At 43.4% G+C, this 19,733-nt stretch overlaps 1 protein-coding gene across 1 annotated transcript in view; it reads right to left on the reverse strand.

Moving 5' to 3' along the window:
* Positions 1–16,612, reverse strand: part of CPS1 (carbamoyl-phosphate synthase 1) — a 90,974-nt gene extending 74,362 nt beyond the window's left edge. The window contains exons 1-6 of the mRNA XM_058809651.1: positions 16,490–16,612; positions 10,467–10,576; positions 6,535–6,679; positions 5,872–5,961; positions 5,411–5,467; positions 3,015–3,107 (exon numbers count right to left, since the gene is read on the reverse strand). Coding sequence (XP_058665634.1) covers positions 3,015–3,107; positions 5,411–5,467; positions 5,872–5,961; positions 6,535–6,679; positions 10,467–10,576; positions 16,490–16,612 — 618 coding nt within the window. The remainder of the gene's footprint in view (positions 1–3,014; positions 3,108–5,410; positions 5,468–5,871; positions 5,962–6,534; positions 6,680–10,466; positions 10,577–16,489) is intronic.
* Between the last annotated feature and the right edge of the window lie 3,121 nt (positions 16,613–19,733).

Here is a 19,733-nt window from a genome sequence, read left to right on the forward strand (position 1 = left end):
ACTCCTCCCCATGTGTTACACTAACTCAGTTCTTGTTTGAACTTTTATCTTTGCAGAGATTGAAATGCAGAGGTTTCTAGTGATGCCTTAGGATTCAGCTTTTATATTTTTCAGATCCTGTACTGCTTTAGAGTACAACTCTAAAACTCCATAGCCTGTCAGCTGCTGTTCTCCTGTTTTATTCACACAAAATAATTCCTCTCTAGGCCTGTAACTCAAGGACACCTTACTGCTTCACACCCTGAAAAGGATAAAGAAAAGGGAGTTGCACATAAGCAGATTCAGGTTCCAGCAGTCCATAGTGGAACTGTATCACTCCACAGGGATTTTATGGGTCCTCCACCTGCTGTCCTTCAAGCTGCTGGGTGGTGGGTTTCAAAAATCCCAAGAACATTAAGGTGTTCAGTTCTCACAGAAACCATTTTAGTGTTCTGTGTCAGAGACCCCTAAGAAAAATTCACTGTCCTTTTCAAAAGGGGCTTTTGAAGATCCCTCAATTGAAAAAAATAACAAAATATTATGAAGCAAAGACCTCCTTCAAAGGTTCTCCTTAGTTGTTCTCATGACCAGAGGGAGTTGTGGGACAACACTACTTCAAGTACTTCAATTAACCTTACTTTCAAAACTCTTTTTACTCAAATTAATTAGCTATGATTTGTTACAACACTTCCTTCAGCAGCAAGACTGATTTCAGATGTTGATGTCTCCACAACCCACTTGTCACACTGTCCTGCAGAGACCTGACCTGTCCCCTGCATCTGGCCAAGAAACTAGACTGGGAGCTGGATCAGAGCACTCTTAAAACCCATTCCTTCTAAAGCCAGAGGATTTCCCTCACCTGTTCACAGCACAGCCCATAAAAACTGTCCCAGTCTGTAAGGATTATGTGAGAGAGCTGCAAACTAGTGGTTAGGGAGAATAAAAGCTCCTGCTAGTAACTAGTGCTGAGAACAAAAGCAGTACATGGACCTGCATGTATGATGTGATATTTTAGTTTGGACTGGTTGCCTATCTCTCATCTGCTCTGCAACCCTGAAGATCACATGCACCAAAAAAAATCTCCAACAAGAGTGCTTGCAGAACACTGGCAGTTTTCCACACTCCTTGCCCTGGGTAGGCAATGTTAGCAAGCACAGTCTGTATCACTAACATTTAATCAAGGTGGCAGAGGGTGGGTAGGATATAATAAGAAAATCAATCACTCCTAGTGTACAATAGATAAGCAGATTCCAGATCATACTGTATGCTGATTTACATAAAAATCACCATTTGGCAACAGATGGATTATCATGTCCAGTAATTGCCAACATTAAACAGCTTACCTCATTTACAGCTTTATATGTGAAGTTGTTTTTTAAGCCTATAAAATGAAGTTATAAACATAACAAGATGCCAAAGTGCTGTTAATCTTATTGTATCTCCCTTTAATAAGCTATTTTCAGCATCTTGACAGTAATTCTGTCTTAGTAATTGCAGAGTTTAGCATCAGCAATCTTACCTGTTTCTGAGATTTACTGACACAAAATGGCTCCACCTGCACCTTGCCATCCTAGATCACAACCTCAGTAAGCAATTGCCATCCTTCTTGTGTAGCACCCTGACTCAAAACACAGTGGAGGTGCTGGCATGAGTTGGGTGAAATTTGCAAGGCAGCCTTTGTATTGCAGTGGCATCCCAAGATGCCAGTTACTACTGTAAATCCAAGATTTGGAGATGGAGAGTGCTTCAAACTCCCCCTTGCTTGCTGACCATCCTGTTCAGGACTGCTTTTCACCCACACCATGAACACACTGGCTTGTGTCCAGAACAGTACACAAGCAACTATTTGCAGAGCTCTTCCAGAGCCTCACTAATCTTGAGGGAAGTGCAAACACCATAACAAGCATGGAATTTGCAAAAGGGACTCATACACTCAGTGCTCACTTCTTAATGGGATTAAGCATCCAGGGCACTCCTTATCCCCCAGTTAAACCCCCAAAAGGGTCACAATTTAAGACATTGGGACTTGCATTGGTACAAGAACAGTTACTATTTTTCAGTATGGGCTTGGTTTCCTACATCCCTGTCACAGCACATGTCACAGTTGAGACAGCCTCTACACACAGAGTGTCACCACAGACAGAAATTTCAGAAAGCTTCAACCCACACACAGTAACACCAGGGCACCTCAGCAGGCTGCAAGCATCTGCCCTTCTTGTCCTTCAGCCCAGCCTTTTATCCCCTGCTGTTGCTGCCCTGCACCTGTGTGCCCTCTGTTCCCTTTGGGGGTTGGTCAGTGCCCCTGGGCACTCCATGGCTCGTTCCCTTCAACAGCATTCACCTGTCCTGCACAGCTGTGCCCACTGGGGATGAGGCTGGGCCAGCCCCACTCCCAACCACCACAAACTGTGTGCCTACACATCCCCATGATTTCTAACATTCTACTCAGCTTGTAGTTGAACACTGTTTGCATGCCCAGCTACCAAATTAAAAACTTCACTGCAGTCTGTTCAGATCTAAGAACAGCAGCTAATTCCAGTACTATTAGAAGGAGGAGATTCCTAATGGGGTCCAGTTTTGACATCTAGAAATCTCTTCTGGAATCACCCCAACAAAATCACACCTCAACACAGATTATCAAATGATATTGTGACGTTTCCTAAATTTTTTTTTAAGGAAAGCAACCATTCTTTTTATAAATTCTTTTTATGTTTCAAAACATCCACCATATACCAGGTCTAACTGTATCCCCAATATTTCTGTCTTTATAACAGAGTCCTCTGATCAGATTCAGATCACATTCAGCTCAACACAAACCATTTTTTATCTCCACCCCAACAAAATTACACCTCAACACTGCACCTAAGGAGTCATGGGGATATTGAGAAAACAGTCCATCAAAGATCTAGAAAGGTGCATGGTTTAAAAAACATCTCCAAATTGTTTGTTTAGAAATGCTGGTTGATCCCCAGAGCAAATGAGGAGCAGTTACTACCTGGAGTGTACAGCCCTAATACTATGGAAAAACTTCTTACCTTTGTTGAAACTTCTGCAATTAAGTTTTGCTTATTTGGGTCTACAAATTCCATGGGTTGACCTTCAAACTCAATCTTCCCAAGTACTGTGCCCTGTGGAAATACACCAGAAAAAACAAAGCATAAGCAAAGGAGAAGCTGTGAACACTGGGATGAGGTGTTGACAGGCCCAGCAACCAGAACAGCTGTTTAAATATGGGGTTTTGGCAGTTTATAACCTTTTTTAGCATTTTCAGAGGTTTATGAGCCTTCCTTGGCATAAAAAAACTGTTTAAACCCCTTCCTTGAGGGGAGAGACATTATCAGCAGTAATATTTGTTAATAGGCAGTCTGGCAAGCTGTGCTGTGACATGAAATTGAGTTGTCTTCCAAGAAGATCAGAATTCAGATCCCCACATAACTGTCACATAGATCTGGGGGTAACCCACAAAGCAGTTTGAAGATTTTTTGGTTTTAGGAGCCCACTGTGAGGTTTTCAGCTGCCTCCTGTGGACAGCTACAAGGCAGCAGAACTGGTGTAAGGCAAAGCTACGTAGGAGGCAGGTCAGCCCAGCTGTTTTCTGAATAAACTGTTACAAATAAAAATCACCTCTAGCAAGCCCTGCTCTGTCCTGGCAGAAGCTAGGACACTTGTTCTTCTCACTGGAAAAAGAATCCCTACTTTGGCTTTGCCCCACTCCTGAGGTAAGTGGGATTAATCTAGGGTTAGTAAATGGGATTAATCTAGGGTTAACCTCTTCTCAGCATGGGAACAGGGTGTGCACTACAGAACTTTTCAAGGATGGAAGGGGGAAGTAAAATAGAGGAATCAATGTTTTGTGGTAAATTTCTCACATCCCAATTTCATGATCAAACATGTTAAACCCAGCTTGCTCTGTGGATATGACATCAGTATTCACACTGGGATTGCTCCTTGGATTTAGTGATTCTCCTTTGAGATACTTCCCTGGCTTTCCATACCTGAAGTATCCTTGCCTTTCTCTAGGGCAAGCAACAGCCAATATCTTGCACTGCCATGCACACTAATAAGGGCAAGTTTTGAGGACAGAGTTTTGCCCCTAACAGTGGCTATGTCTTCTTTCTTACACCAAAAGCTGCTCTACATGAAGCAAAAGAAAATCATCATCATCTTCAGCCAGTCCTGTTCTTGGAAATGAGGGTCCTGAGTGGCGCTTGAGAGCCATGGTTCTGAGTGCCACCATGCAGTGAGTTTCCACAAATGCTGGTGACAAAGCTCCTTGTTCTCAGCCAAATGGTGCCCTGCATTTACTTCCAGTCCAGTTTAACAAGTCACTGCTTATTTCTGCATGTACCATAAGGAGGCCCTGTTCTCACCCCCAGTTTTTATAGAGACAGAGAGTGAAATACTAAGTAATTTTTTTTTCAGCCTGGGAGAACTGGGTGAAGAGGTGACATTATGCACTTTTTTAAGAGCCATACATCAATACCACCCAAAGTCACAGTATAATGACTCACTACCATACACTGCTAAGTTACAGGACAAACACTGAAAGTATTAACTTTGGATAAAAGGAATGGTGATCTATTATGTCTTAAGAAAGCAGAAAATACATTGCCATTTTCTATTGTATTAAATTGCACTTGTATGCTATCTGTAAGAGCAGGACAATGCCACATCTTCCTAATAGAATTCATTTCTACAAATATTCCTTTATTCAAGCTGGACCATTCCTGTCTTGTGCTGTGGAATGAAAGGGGGCATAGGGTTGGGCTGCAGACTGAAAACTGATCATCTAAAGAAAAGAGCAGCTTCAAATAATCTATTAGAAAAGAAAGCCCTCCAAGGCAAATTTACATTCAGACTGGCTTTGATCACCATTTCAGCCAGTGTGAAGTGTACCTTCACATTAACCTTCACTCCATAACACAATCCTACCCATGACCTTCAATTGTCAGCTCTTGGAAAACAGAGAAAAGTAATGACTATTGAAAATAATAGCAGGCTTCAGCCAAAGAAAACCAGGTTAAGAATACATCTTGGATGACTGCAGGCATTCCTCTGTCTCAGAGGGGCAGGAGAATTTCCACTGACCAAAGGTGCCACTGTCTGTGAATGAATATCCACAATATCTCACAGACTTGTTGCTCTGACTGTTTCTGAGTTGTGTTTGATACCTGTTATGTCTGACACTCCCTGAGGGCCTTTCATTCACATCATCTCATGCTGGCTCACTTGTGCAGGACAGGAAACCCAGAGCAGAGCCAGGGAGAGGGGGCTCCTTGGGATCAGAGCATTGCCCAGCAGCACTGAAGCCTTTGGAAGAGCACATGGATCTGACCTGAAGGCAAGGCAGCCCAGCAGCACCATTGCTACTCCAGGATTGGAAAGGGCCCAGCAAGGTTAATGCAACTGGATCAAGGGAAGCAGATCATACCTTGTCACGAATTAACTTGGACAACATCCTGGTATCAATCCCATACAGTGCAGGCACCTGAAGAAAACCCAAGGACAAGTTAGAGAACAAGCAGCTAAAAAAATGGAAAGAAGACAGCAGCCAGATCACCTTTATGAGAACATGTCACAGAATCATAGAACAGTTTGGTTTGGCAGATTTTAAACTCCTGTCATTCCAAGCCCTGCCATGGACAGGGACACCTTCCACTAGAGCAGGCTGCTCACAGCCACATCGAGCCTGCCCCTGTGTTAGGAGCTCAGGCTCTCAGCAGCAGCCTTGCCAAGGCTGCCTCACTGCAGCTCTTCACTTCTCCTCCTTACACCCACTCATAAGTAGCTGAGATGTTAAAATCTAGTTTCTGCTCTAAAAAGCACAAAATAAAGAGCTCATCTTTCCATCCAGGTCAGTTCTCACCATGTTGTTACATCTAGACTGCTCACCTTTTCTTCTTGCAACCACTCTCCCAGGCTCCTAGTAGCCTGCCAGTGGCTGTACTCATTGCTGTAATCCTGCACCAGTAAACCTGAAACCTGTAGAGAAAAGAAACATAATTTTGCACTGTAGGATCAGTGTACTTTATCCTGTACCTTCGACTTGCACTATTTGTTCACCATAAACCACATCATGGGCAGACTTCAGGCTAGCTCATGTCTGTACCTGGGCATTTTGACCAGGAAATCCATAGAAGATTGTGGCTTGGTAACCAAAGCTGCAAATTGCACTGATCTAACAAAACACTTCTTGTCAAAAGAAAGAAAATGGAAATTTAAGACAAGACAAAATGTTTTGTTTTGATTTTTTTTTTTTTTTTTAGTAAGAAAACTTTTCCCCTTTGGGTAAGCTTTCATTTCAAAAGTCAGCTCCATTTTTCAATGGAGTTAGTGTATAAAACAGTTATTTGACCTCAGAACAGATACTTCCAGAAGGCACCTGGCTTAATACAGAAATCAAGATAGAGTATTTTTTGCCACCACTCCTCCACAGGACAATATCCAGAAGAAAAAAAACAAGGTTGAGTATCACTGATATCTTCTATAAGGGAGACCGTAAACTCAGGCTGCTGGGCACAACCCTTTGATCAGCACTGCTCCTCCCACCATTACCTTGATCCCATCAGATTCCAGAAATCTCCTGAGGCCCATTTCATCCAAAGCAGCTGTGTCAGGCACTCCACCATTCCCAGCTATGGGGTTAGCCAGGGTAAGAATCTGTCCTTTGTAGCTGGGATCTGTCAAGGCTTCAGTGTATCTAGGAAGAAACAGCAGAAGAAAAGTACATTGGTCAAAAGGAACACAAAAGAACCAGTGAAAACAAGACAGGTCTGAATTCCCACATGACAAAAAGACAGAAGTGGTGGTCATGTAAAGGTATTCTCAGAATAAAAGCAAACATACCTGTGAATATGCCCTGACTTTGCCATTTGTGGTTAAACATTTGACATGGAGAACAAGGAAAGACTGGCTTCTCATGTTTCATTTAAGAAAAGCACAAAATAAGAAAAGCCCTGCAGAGTATCACTGATAACAGCTTGGCCTGGCATCTCCCTGGGCAGTGCTTTGCACTACATGAGCTGTAAGAGCTTTCCTCTCTCAGTGGCAGCAGCAGGCTCCAGCTGAAAAGCCAGCAGACAACAGAGCTGCTTGCCCAGGCTTTGTCCCCTCCACACTCTGGAGCTTGTCTTGGGATGCTCAGGCTGTAATTGCTCTTTTCTGTGGGAGAGGACATAGACAAATCCTTGGGATTCGTCATCACTGCTCTGGGTCCTTCTCTGCCACCAACCCTGCCATGGTCCCACTTCTGAAGTTTCTCCCTGGCAATCTCCATGTTCCCAGCCACAAAGCACCATCCATTTCACCTGACCAGACTCCTAAGTGCTTGGAAGCTGGGTTGTGTATCCCTGCGGAAGGCAAGTTGAAGACAAAGCTTTGGGATTTAGCATTGCCCCCCGGTCACACAGCCCCAAAATATGTCCTATCACTAGTCCCAGAGCAGAAGCCTGGCAGTTTGTTAAGCACCTGAATGCCCTTCTCAGCAAGGATAGAGCTAAAAGCACAATGGAACATTCTTCTGCAGCAGAGGTGCAAATCTAGGATTCCACAAAGTATCATCTCTGCACCTAGTAGGTCCCACTTTCAACCACATATAGGGGAACAGGGTAAATGTGATCTATAGGCTCCTGTTCTTCAGCCCCAAAATAACAAACAGTCCCTCACTTTTTCCCTTATTCTGTAGTATACTCTTGCAAATCTCCCTTAAATAATTGTCTTTCAACCCAAAACCACCTGCAATTTAGCAACAGATAAAGTTATCCCCACAAATATTGAGCCAAATGCATAAAGACACTTCAGGATGAATCTGCCCTGTACAAAATATAATAAATTATTGTCATTATTGTTTAAACAATACCTAATTGGCAACTCCAGTCATCTACCAGATATCAGCAATTCACAAGAGACATTTTTATGGAACACCAGACTTACTGCCAGAAGATTAATTGTCAAACATTGGGAAAATCTTCACAAAAACAGGACTGGCTGCTGGCAGATATAGACAACACAGCACACCAGCCAGCTCTGAGAAATGACAGGTTGAGTAAACAACGGCCAGGAAATATTTTCAGGTAAGCCTCTCCTGATGTCCAAATCTATATTTGCAGCTGCAGGTAACCAACCACACAAAGTGCAGTGTGATCTCAAAACTGCAGCAGGTACCAGGCACATGGCATGGGCATGCTGGGCATTGTTCTCTCCTTCCAAGCTAAGTGGTCATGCCTCCAAAAAACTATTTGTTACTGACAAAGGTAATGTCATTGACCTTTGCATGTCATTTGTGATCAGCAAACAAGGACAGAGAGCCATGGCTCTGGGTGGGGTGTGCAGGCACAGCTCAGACAATGCCCTTCAAGCAGCAACAATGCTGTGTGGAGCACAGAGGGGCAGATGGAAACACCAGCTCCAAACGTGCTGCGAGGTCTAACCCTTGCTGTGCCTGCCCAGAAGTCTGCCTGATTTCAGTAAACTCCTGTCAACCCATTCTCTCACTAAAACATCATTTGAAACACACATATATTAGAGATAAACACCTTTATGAAGCCATTTCAAACATGGGACATTTTATGGGTTGCAACTCTTCTTTCTTAATTGAAACCTCCTCTTTTTGTTCTATGACAAACATATCGCTGCACCAGTAGGTTTATTTTTTTTTCAGCAAATGCTTCTGAGAAGTTCATCCTCTTGCTTTTCTATCAAAAATTTAACATTTCACCCCTAAAATAGTGCTTTTGGCCTTCTAGTCCAGAGTAACATGTCAACATTTCAGCAAGCTTCAGCTGCTTCAGGCCTGAGAGCTGTCTGCACATAAAGTGCTTTGCCTCCCATTTCTATACTATGAATCAGAATGTGGGGGTCCAGATGAGGAGACACAGTGCAGAGCAGCTTATTAATCACCCAGACAGCCCATGCTGACCCCAATCAGCACCCAGAAACCCCCACTTCACAGAAAGCAGGTCTGAGGCTTACCAGCACCCCTGCACTCACCTCTTGCTCCCTAACATGAGAAACTGCTGCGTGCCCCAGCAATCTGGGCACCTCCTTCACCCTGGCATAGCCACTTCCTGTGTCAGGGAGAAGGGACAGCTGGGATCCTCTGGATACACAGATCTCTGTGATCAGGAGCAGGAGGTACAGCTACAGGGTTCCTTTCAATGGATAGCAACCCCTGGACTGGTAGAGGAATTTGCCACCTTTATGTTCTGCAACAATGCTGCAAACTCTTCTTTTCCATCTCTCTGAATCAATTAAAGTCATGTTCTGTACAGGGGGTTCTGAAGATGCTTCCTTACATTTTCAGTTTTCTCCATGCCCATATGCTGCCCAGCACAGAAGAGCTCTCTGTCACAGCATCCTCTCCAAATGATTAGACAATGAACAAACACAACTTCTACTGCCACAGTAACATGTGGAGAGGAAATTAATCCTTCAGGTCCTACTTGACTTTTGTGATGTGCCAGGATTTATGGCCCATAATCTATCAATGAGAAGAGAACTCTGGTGCCCTCCATCATTCTGATCTATATTAAACAGTGCCTTGTTGGCAGGTATATTAACACAGCCAGTAATTAGTGCTGTCAAAATGCTTAAATAATTGTCTCCTAACACAAAACTCTGCAAACTGATTCCCCTCTGCAGCAATTTAACATTCTCACCAAAGGTATCATTTTAAAACTCAACCTGTGAATACTGAGATCTCCAAAGCACAGCATAATTTGGGGAACACAGAGCAGATGAGCAAAGACAGCTATGAATGACTGCAAAAGAAGCTCAAGCATCAACAACTTCAGAGAGGTCTTAAATCCCCAAGGACATGTCCCTGTGCTTACCAAAAGCCCCATTCCTCTGCTCAGGCAGTCCAAGAAAAGCACTGGCAGCATTTGGCTGCCAATCTAATTTTCTACCACTGAAGAGGACACAAAATCATGCTAGGTTAGGCAAGAATCTGATCCTGCCCTTTAGCTGGAAAGGCACAGAATGCAAAAGCATCCTTACCTGTGGTATGAGCCAACAAATTACATAAAAGATGGGTCATAAAGATGACCATCCTGGGGCTTAAGAATTTTGCACTCAGAACCCAAGTTCCATTACCAAGAAGGCTGCAGATGCTTCAAACCTCTATAGCTGACTTGGGCACTGAAGGAAGAGCAGCTTCCCTGCTCTGACCCAGCAATTCAGCAGGAAGTGATCAGAACCCTTTGTATCTCATTATCATCATTGGGTCAGCCTTTAAAGGTGCTTATCACCACAAATGCTTTGGCACAAGGGGTCTGCCTGAGACATTCTATCTCTCTCTCTACCTCTGGACCACAATGTAGTAGATACTGAATATATAGAAAAATAAATAGAATAATATGGTAAGGTAATAAATATAGAAAAATACCTGCTTGGATCAGGACCCTACAAGCTTGGAAAAAGCAGCTTTCACTCTTCAACAAGCTTCCAGAGAAGTACTGATGCCCATATGCCATTTGCTGTTGCCTTACCCAGAGAGCCCTGTGTTGAACACGACCTCCCCTGCTGTGGAGCATGGATAGCCAAAGGAATAGCCCTTCATCTTCATCCCATCTTCCAGCACCAAGTTTGCTGTCTGCACCTAGAGAAAGGCACACGAAGAGACTCAAACACAGGAGGAAAGGTTTGATGTTTGTACAGGTAGCACCTAGGATACCTGCCTTTCATGCCTAGCACTGTAAGTATTCCTGCCCTTCTCCCACTCCCAGCTGCCAAGACATTACCTCTTTTACCAGCCTGATGCCTTTTTACTTTCTCTTAGGAAATATTGTTATCCTAATGAGCTAGCAAACCTCACTGCAAGCAGAGCATATGCTGCTATTACTGTGGGATTACCCTTCCCTATGCCTTGTTCATTTTTTCCACGTATGACATCTTGCAATTTACCAACATCATAACCCTGCAGGGAAAGGAGCACTTGCCTCCTCAATGTTTGCTCAAGGCCTGCTGCTGATTCTGCTCATCCAGCTCTGACCTTTGATAGGTGCTTAACTTCTGGTGCAACCATACAGCGGTGCCACTAAAAATAGGTGTGTGTGTTTAGTTGAATTGGTGTCAGACAGCAAAATTCAAAATAGCAGTGTATTCTGCTGTAGGACACTGGAGCAGAGGAACTCATGGATCAGATGGACACACATGGTCTCAGTTACCTCAGGGATAGACAAATTGTCCCAGAAGAAGCAGCAGCTATGAAACAAGCAGCCTAGAGGAAACCATTCCCCTTCCAGAGAGGGTTCAGCAGAACTGAGTCCCACACTGAGGGATTCCTTACAGGCTTCATCACTATTTTACAGCCAGGCAAGCAGGACAGAGTGAGTTTTACAGAAATCCTTACGAGATTCATTGTCACATCTGGGACTTTGCACATATCAGACTAAATGTACCACCCTCTTTGGCCCCACTTGGAAACTAAACCTCTCTTACCCTGTCCAGGCACTGGATGGGAAACCACCAGAAAACTCTAACTTCTGACAAATAAATAATGACTACATGCACAGCAGAAATGACAGACTGGGTAAGGAGATTCCCTCAGCAGGATCACTGGTGACATGCAGAGCAAGAGAAAGAGTAAGCATAGCTGTAAATAAATTTGGCAGTGAATTCCTGGCCTAAAAGAACTTGGACTATGACTTTCAGGACCCTGATAAACCTCCACCTCTGGAAGGTAAGCACAGCTGTCTCCTAGGCACAGGCAGAGTGATCACCACTGCAAAAATCCCAGTGGGTTGTGCCACAGGAAATGTGCCAAGCATGTCCACAGGAAGCAGCTCTCACCATGATTTAGCTTCATATTGGTTTCTTTTACAGAACTATTCCTCTTACTGGGATTTTGAAAAGAAAAATCAAGATCAATTTCCTGCACAAAGGAGCTGGAGAGCTACTTTCCATTAGCTGTAAATCAGATGAACAATCACAGCAAGGAGAAATTTCATTCTTGGTATTGAACATTTTGTAGCCAGCATACCAAACATTCATTTAGAGCCCCTCTGCAGTTACAAATACCACACAGATCAATTACTAATGTACTGCAAAATACACTAAAAATCAAACTGAGATGCCAAGTAATTGAATTCTGTGCATTTGGGATGCTTTTAGCCTTGCCATTCTTTCCTCATTAATGTCAAACATCCAGTCATTCTCCAAAGACTTAGACATAACTTTTGGAACCTTCCCACACCATTGGACAGTTTAGTCAGCAACACCAAAATCTCCTCTCTCCCCAGTTATAAACAGAATTTTTGTGGCTAAATCCCCTAGGTTTAGACCAAATTAAAATGAGGTTGTGGGCTTCCCACCACTGGGAACACCTTGGGGCAGTTGCCTGAACTGTGGTCCTGGCCACAAACCCTGGCAGAATCCTTCAGGAAACAAAGCCCACAATGGTGGAATGACCAGAAAATTTAAGATTCCTCTAAATGCTGAAGGCCAAACCCCAGAGCAATCACTGTGAGCTGCAGAGCCTCACACTCACTAAAGTACTTGGCAGGGATCTGCATAGCCTTCCTCCCACCACTGCCCACCTTCCTTCTAAAGCAGACAGCACAGAAATCATTTCTGTTGAATAGAAGCCCTTATTATACTAGTAGAGCCCCTACACAGTGTTCAGGTAATGGAGAAAAATGTCCCTGAGCAACCATAACCTGCCTGCAAGTTCAGCTATAGCAGGGGATAGATGTTCAAGTCTTTCCCTCCCTCCCTTGATTTATTATTCTTAATTAAGTGGTTGGTTCATTGAGCATTCTCAAAGCAATTATTCTTGCTTACATTTCCAGTGGAGGTGTTACCATATCCCTAAGCTGCCAGACTACCTTGTTTTTTCAGTTTTGTTTTTAAGGTGAAATGTGATTTACAGGCTACAGAGAAAGCCTGTTGGCTCAATCAGGGGTCAGTTGGGAGAAATACTTCCTTCCAAAAAAAGAACAAGCAAGAAATAAACAACCCCCCAGAGCTTCCATCAGGTCCTTTTGTCTTTACCCTTCTCAAAAGCATCCCCACATAGCCTCAGATAAATCTCTGTTGTAATCTCAACTAAATTGTTTCTACCACACCCACTCAATATCAGATATCTCACTTGCAATCTGATTTCTTCTTCCTACACATCAGTGGCTTCACCTCCAGCAGAGGGCCCTGTGCTCTAGAGAGGCTGCAGAACTCTTCAAGAGCTTTGAGGATGAAGATGGCTAACAGGAAGGGTCATGCTGATGTCACATTGACAGATTTTGTGTATTTTGTCAAAGCAGCTTGAGGAGTCAACTAGTTCAGGTCCCACTTCACATATCAAGTAAAGAAAGCACTTAAAAGAAAAACCAAAACCCCTTAAGAAAGCAGATGAAATTAGTTCCAGTTAGTTCCCTGCTGTAGCAGCCTTTCCCATCTAAAATGTGGATGATAAAGACCTGCAGAATCTCAGAAGATCTACAGTACAATTCCACACAGCACAGCTTCTCTGCCACATTTCCTGGCTCACATCTGGCTGGCTACAGAACAGCTGGCACATCAGAAGCAGAGAAGAATCCAAGAGCTCCAAGATTCCTTCCACAACAAAAAGCTGGTGCCAGGACTGAGCTACATTTCACTCTCCCAAGACCAAATAGCCAGCAACAAAGGAGTAATTTTCTCTTTGATAGAAAAATCAAACTGATTCTTACTGTTCTTGTGAGTACTGTGCCATCACAGGCTGGAAATCTATCTGGGCATGGCTAACACTCAAGACTTTCTTTGCCAACCCTGTGTATAATTGTCTGTATCTATCTGATTTGGCTCTGGCACATTTGTTTCTGGCTAACATTGAGAGAAGACAGGGAAAGAAAAAAGAATGAGTCAAGATGAGTGTCTTGGGATACACTTAGGATGTTTTTTGGGGAGAAGCACTGCATTAATTTCTTTGTCATCCAAGACAAAGAAAAGCTACTCAGGTACCATGGTAGAAAAGCCACAGTTCCTACAACTTGAACTCTCCTTAAGGCTGTTCACAACAATGCCACAAGTATTTGTCCATCACAAAACTCAAAGGAGAAGGGTGAACCAAGCCAGATGAGGTACCTAGCACAACTCACTGAGGACCCATGGAAATGAGCACCACTTTTCTCCCCACAGTAACAGTTCACTAAATTCCCCCCATCTATATGGGAATGGGCCCCATTTTACATCCTCTTCATCTGCAAAATCAGGACTGGAGTCCTTGTGACTCATCTTTAGCTTCCTCACCCACCTCTCTACTCTCCTTGCAGTCACTGTCCCATTTCTTTCCACCTGCCTCAAATACATTTGAAGAGTCTTTTCACAATAATCTGAATTAGTTTCCAAAGCCTGCACTCCACAAAATTTTCCTCATTTCTGACTACATTTTAGCTCATTCCTGGTGGTTTTTATAGCTGTCCCAAACCTCTCCTTACAGAGCCAGCTGTACTGTTACAAGCCACCTATTTATTGCTCACACTACCTTTACATGCCCATTTAACTACATTGGCCTCAGAAGAGCATTTAACAATAAGAACTTCAGCCAGCAGTCTCTCTGCCTCTTCCTGAATTTTAAACAACCTTGATTAACCTGAAACCAGTGATGCTAAACATCCCTACTGAGAGCCCTGAGGGGTGTCTGGTCTGCTCCCTGCCCCTCTTTCACTCATGGATGCCCATCTCTTCTTTAGAATGGAAGGATAGGATGTAATAGGGAAATATGGACCTGTGAGTCCCCACATCTAACACAACTCACCTACCATGGTGTTTCCCCACACAGGGTGAGTTGAAACTGGACAGAACACAGACTTGGGAGAAGCATTTTTCTAAAACTACCCCCTCCCCATCATGCTAATACTTAACTTATACACAGGTTAGATGTTTTCATTTTATTTTGTTATGTTTCCTAAAATAGCCCCGTGAGAAAAAGTAATTAGAGGCAACTAAATGCTCATTTAAGCCTGCAATAATGGAAGAATGAGACCATTACCTAATACTGCCATTAGTTCACACACAGCATTATAGATCATAGAATATCCTAAGTTGCAATGGATCCACAAGGCTCATAAAGTTCATCCAACTCCTGTCCCTCCACAGGGCAACCCCAAGAATCCCACCATGTGCCTGAGAGCATTGTCCAAATGTTTCTTTAACTCTAGCATGCTTACATTGCATTTCACTCTCTCCTCAAATTCCTCAAAAATACCCATTATCTCTAGGGCTGACTGGAACACCAAGCCCAGCCACAGGTCACTGCTTGTTCACTTTGCTCACAACTAGACTTAACTTCCACACTCTGATGCAAAGAAACTGGGAACTCACATGCTGAAGGAAGGTGTGTTAGCAGAAACACTTCCTGCCTTATCCTGAATTCCTCTGCAGAGGAATTTTTGCCTTAAAAGTATCATAGAATGGTTTGGGTTGGAAGGGACCTTAAAGATCACTGTGTTCCAATTCCTTGCCATGAGCAAAGACACCTTCCTCTGGTAGGTTGCTCAGAGCCCTGTCCAACCTGGCCTTGAACATCTCCAAGGATGTGACAGCCACAGCTTCTCTGTGCATCCTGCTTCCAGCGCCTCACCACCTTTGCAGTAAAGAATTTATTGCTAATATCTAATCTAAACATTCTCTGTCAGTTTGAATCCATTCCCCCTTTGTCCTGTCAAATAAGTGGTCTGCTGCAAGGAGCTCAGAGAGCTCCTGATTAATGAGTGGCTGTGGGACAGGGAAGAGAAATCCCAGTTCTCAGTGCACAGAAGGGATACTGATCAGCCCCCAGGTAAGGCAGGGCCTTCAGTCCAAGTCTGTCTGTGCTCTTCCCTACCGCTCTCTGAAACACCACTCCTCCACTTGCTAATTCTTTGTACTCTTCATTCAACACAAAACCTGTGCAAAAAGTGCCTTTTCCATGCAAAATGCATGCTGGGAGAACTCACCCAGCACTTCAGTGCTACAGAACTCCCACACAAAGTCCCATTTCACCCATTTACTCCAGCTCCTGTAGCAAAGAGCGCTGGAAAGCTGGGGAAATCAACTGAGTGGTGCAGCCCCTGTAAATCCAGAGCTGATACACTGATGCATTCAGAAGAGTTGTCTACCTCTCCAATTAACCTCAGAGCCACTGTAGTTTCTAATACATTGAAAAAGGATTCTGTATGGATTCAATAGAATTATATGCCTCAAGTGATGCACAATTTTTAATATTCAGCCAATTCATTCTCATATGGACTGAAACATCTGTTCTGGTAGCTATCAGTCCTGTAGAAAGGTGAGGTGTTTCTAAAGAAAACACCATATAATAATTAACTGAAACCCTGAACTTAAACCTTTTGGTGTATTTTACCCATAACTTCCATTCCAGACTAGACAAAAAGTGTGTTTGCTTAGCTAATAAGACCATTTAGCCAAGCAACCCCCTTGCTGAGGGTTCAGACAAATTTCCTCTGGTTCATGTCTCTAGGTAAGCCCTGTTATCTGCAGCAAGTTATCTCTGCATGCCAAACACATCCATTAAACAACAGAAGTTCACTGTTACCTTGCTGCTCAACAGTCTGGTACCTGTCCTTGAGAAACTCCAGTGATCAGCAGACAGATTGCAAAACTTCAATCTGCCTTTCAAAGTCTTCACCACTTTGCAAGCTGTCAAAATTCTTGTCATCTTGAAAGCTGCCGACAGGTAACTAAAGTTTAAAGCGCAGAAAAGAAAACAACAATCTGCTGGTGTGGATTTCTTCAAGATTTGGTGCTGACAATATACTCCTGTAGATCACAGGGGAAGAGCACAGAGGCACAGCAGGAGCACTGAAGTGACTGTACAGCACTGCCCTCCACCTCCCATTTGTTCTGCCATTAAAAGCCCCAGGTGCAGCCCCACCTCCTCCCACCCTCCTCAGAGGGGTGCTTGCTCAGGCACCCTTGCAACACTTCTCCTCAGGCTGCTCTCTGAGCACTGTCACAGGGGTTTTAACACCACCTGGAAACAGCAAAGCCTGAAAGAGAAATCACCCCAAGAATACAAGAGCTTGTAGTGGCAGGACAAGGGGGAGTGGGTTCAAACAGAGAGAGCAAGTTTGGATTAAATATTATGAAGGAATTTTTTCCTTTGTGGGGCAGGCAGGCCCTGGCACAGGCTGCCCAGAGAAGCTGTGGCTGCTCCATCCCTGTGAGTGTTCAAGGCTACATTGGACAGGGCTTGGAGCAACCTGAGATAGTGGAAGGTGTCCCTGCCTGTGGCAGGGGTTGGCACTGGATGATCTGTAACCATCCCCTTTCAACTCAAACCACTCCACGATTCTGAACAGCACAGGCTGTGCACAGTGTGGTTTTGAGAGCTCTTAACATGAGGTCTGCACACTGGCTGTGGGACAGCCTGTGGCTGCTACAGGGATGTGAAGCAGGAAGACCAAATCCCATTGTCACAGACATCTTTTATGAAAAATCCTTTCCTTAGGATTTTTCCTCCTGAGAAACTGAGAGGCCTCAGGAGCAAAATGTAAACAATGGTTATCTGCTGCTGTGGAATGCAACAGGTGCATCTGTGATTGGTCTCATGTGGTTGTTTCTAATTAATGGCCAACCACAGTCAGCTGGCTTGGACTCTCTGTCCAAGACAGAAGCCTTTGTTATTCATTCTTTTTCTATTCTGAAGTAGCCTTCTGATGAAATCCTTTCTTCTATTCTTTTAGTATAGTGTTAATACAATATATATCATAAAATAATAAATCAAGCCTTCTGAAACAGTTGGATCCTCACCTCTTCCCTCATCCTCGGACCCCTGTGAACATGGTCACATCCCATGGAAAGATGAAATCTTTATTCTGTGTTTGTTCCAGGTTCCAAAGTGCTGTCTGTCCTCAAATAAATGAAAAATAAATTTTTCACACCAAAACATAAATGGTTGCAGAAGAAGAACACCTTTTTGGTAACATTTCAATGGTCAACACATGAAATAAGGTGAAATTTTCCACATATCATTCCCCAACTACAGATCTTCATGACTATAATATTTTGCCTATAACACTACACTCTTCATAAAGAATAATACTCCTCATTAACCAGGCATGAAAATGCCTCATTAAGACAAAAGCTGGGAGAGAAGTATGCCCATTTATTATTCTTCAAGAAGTAAAAAGAAGAGCCATCTTTTGAAGCCCAGGTGATCAAAGTTTTAATTGGCTCAAAGCAATATACACCCAGATTTTTTTGTGCAACTCAACACATTCTGCTGTAAAGGATTCTGTAAAGGATTTAGGTGACTTAATCAGTGGCAGCAATAGTCATGACTTCCTTTTGTGCAGTGGTTTGAGATTAGTCTGAATTGACACCAGTACCACATAAAAATATTTCCTGTGCAGCTCATTATATATTCACCAGGTTGAACAGTCATGAACATCATAAAAGATAGAAGAGAGGGGAAAGGGTTTGGGTGCCCTGCATCACATTAAAAGCTTTTTGGGTATTTGAAAGAGAAACACATAGAAAAGTCCCAAATCCAGATGACTGAAAAAGACAGACAGAAATAGGGCAGAAAACAGCCTGGGTGTAGAAAAAGCTCATCGCTTTAGCTTCGAGGTGTGCAGAGCCAGGAGAACCAACCCCGCAATAATTCCTGATAACTGTGGTTTAGGACATAATTTTTCCTTCAGGAAGATGTCTGGCAATCATTCTGACTTGTTGAAGGAGCTTGAAAGACACAGATTTTGCTTTTTGCAAACCAACAAAACCAAATAAATATAGGGGACTGGAAATGTTTTTGTTAGCTCTTCCTCCATTTGCTTGGCTCTAGTCTGTAGTGATCCAGAAGGCAAAGCCATGCCTATAAGTGACTGGACTGCAAAAACCCATACTTTGAACAAGAAAGGTCATTTTAATATCCAAACTCATGTGAGCTCACACATGCAGTTCAGCTTTCTTCCAAAGTCACATTATGCCAGCTTTAAACTGCCAGGAGTACAATACACAGCACTTGGAAGGTTATTCGTTATGGCTGTGCTGAACAGGAAATTCCACACTCCATTTTATCCTCTGCCAACATCAAGGAGTGACTTTGGGCCCTGGGATATATGCTTGTACCAGAATCAAACCATGCTGACAGTTTCAGCACCCTGACTGCTAATTCCTAGCTTCTCTTCCACCGTGGGAGCTGCAGTGGCTGCACCATGAAGCTGCTGGATCCACATAAAAACTCAGCCCTTCCTTCCACCACAAGGCCATTCATGAGCACAGGGCATCAGGAATGAGCAGAAAATGGACCATGCCTTTTGGCAGAGTGGCACTGTGCAGCTGCAAACAGCTGCATAAGCACATGCACCCTGTGTTCAGTGTGCCAGGGATCTGCTGTACACATACACACCTCATGTGGCAGCTGTATGTTAAGGATTAAATGCTATATGGGTGAACCACATGCAAAAAAATAGTTTCCTTTATCACCTACAGAGTAAGGATATTCCACTGATTACTGCTCTACATTTTACCCTGCTGTCTTCCCTATTTTATTATCAAAATTGATTAAGCCCACCTCAGACCTTCTGAGTTGAAGAAGGTTATAACTCCATTATAAGAGTTTTAAATCCTCCCTCATAATAAAGGAATTTCCCTCCGCCAAAACCAGAAGAAAACATTCAAGCTATTTGTCTCACTGCCAACATGCTAAAAAAAGGTCACAAACTATTGACACCTTAAGGCCAGAAAATTTAAAATGCATTCTCTAAAGAAGCCTCAGCTCTGGAAAACCAGTTAATACACAAACAAACCTTCTGTGGTTTGGATAGATTTTAAGT

Source organism: Ammospiza caudacuta, chromosome 8 (genome assembly GCF_027887145.1).
Source record: "Ammospiza caudacuta isolate bAmmCau1 chromosome 8, bAmmCau1.pri, whole genome shotgun sequence".
NCBI classification, from domain to species: Eukaryota; Metazoa; Chordata; class Aves; order Passeriformes; family Passerellidae; genus Ammospiza; species Ammospiza caudacuta.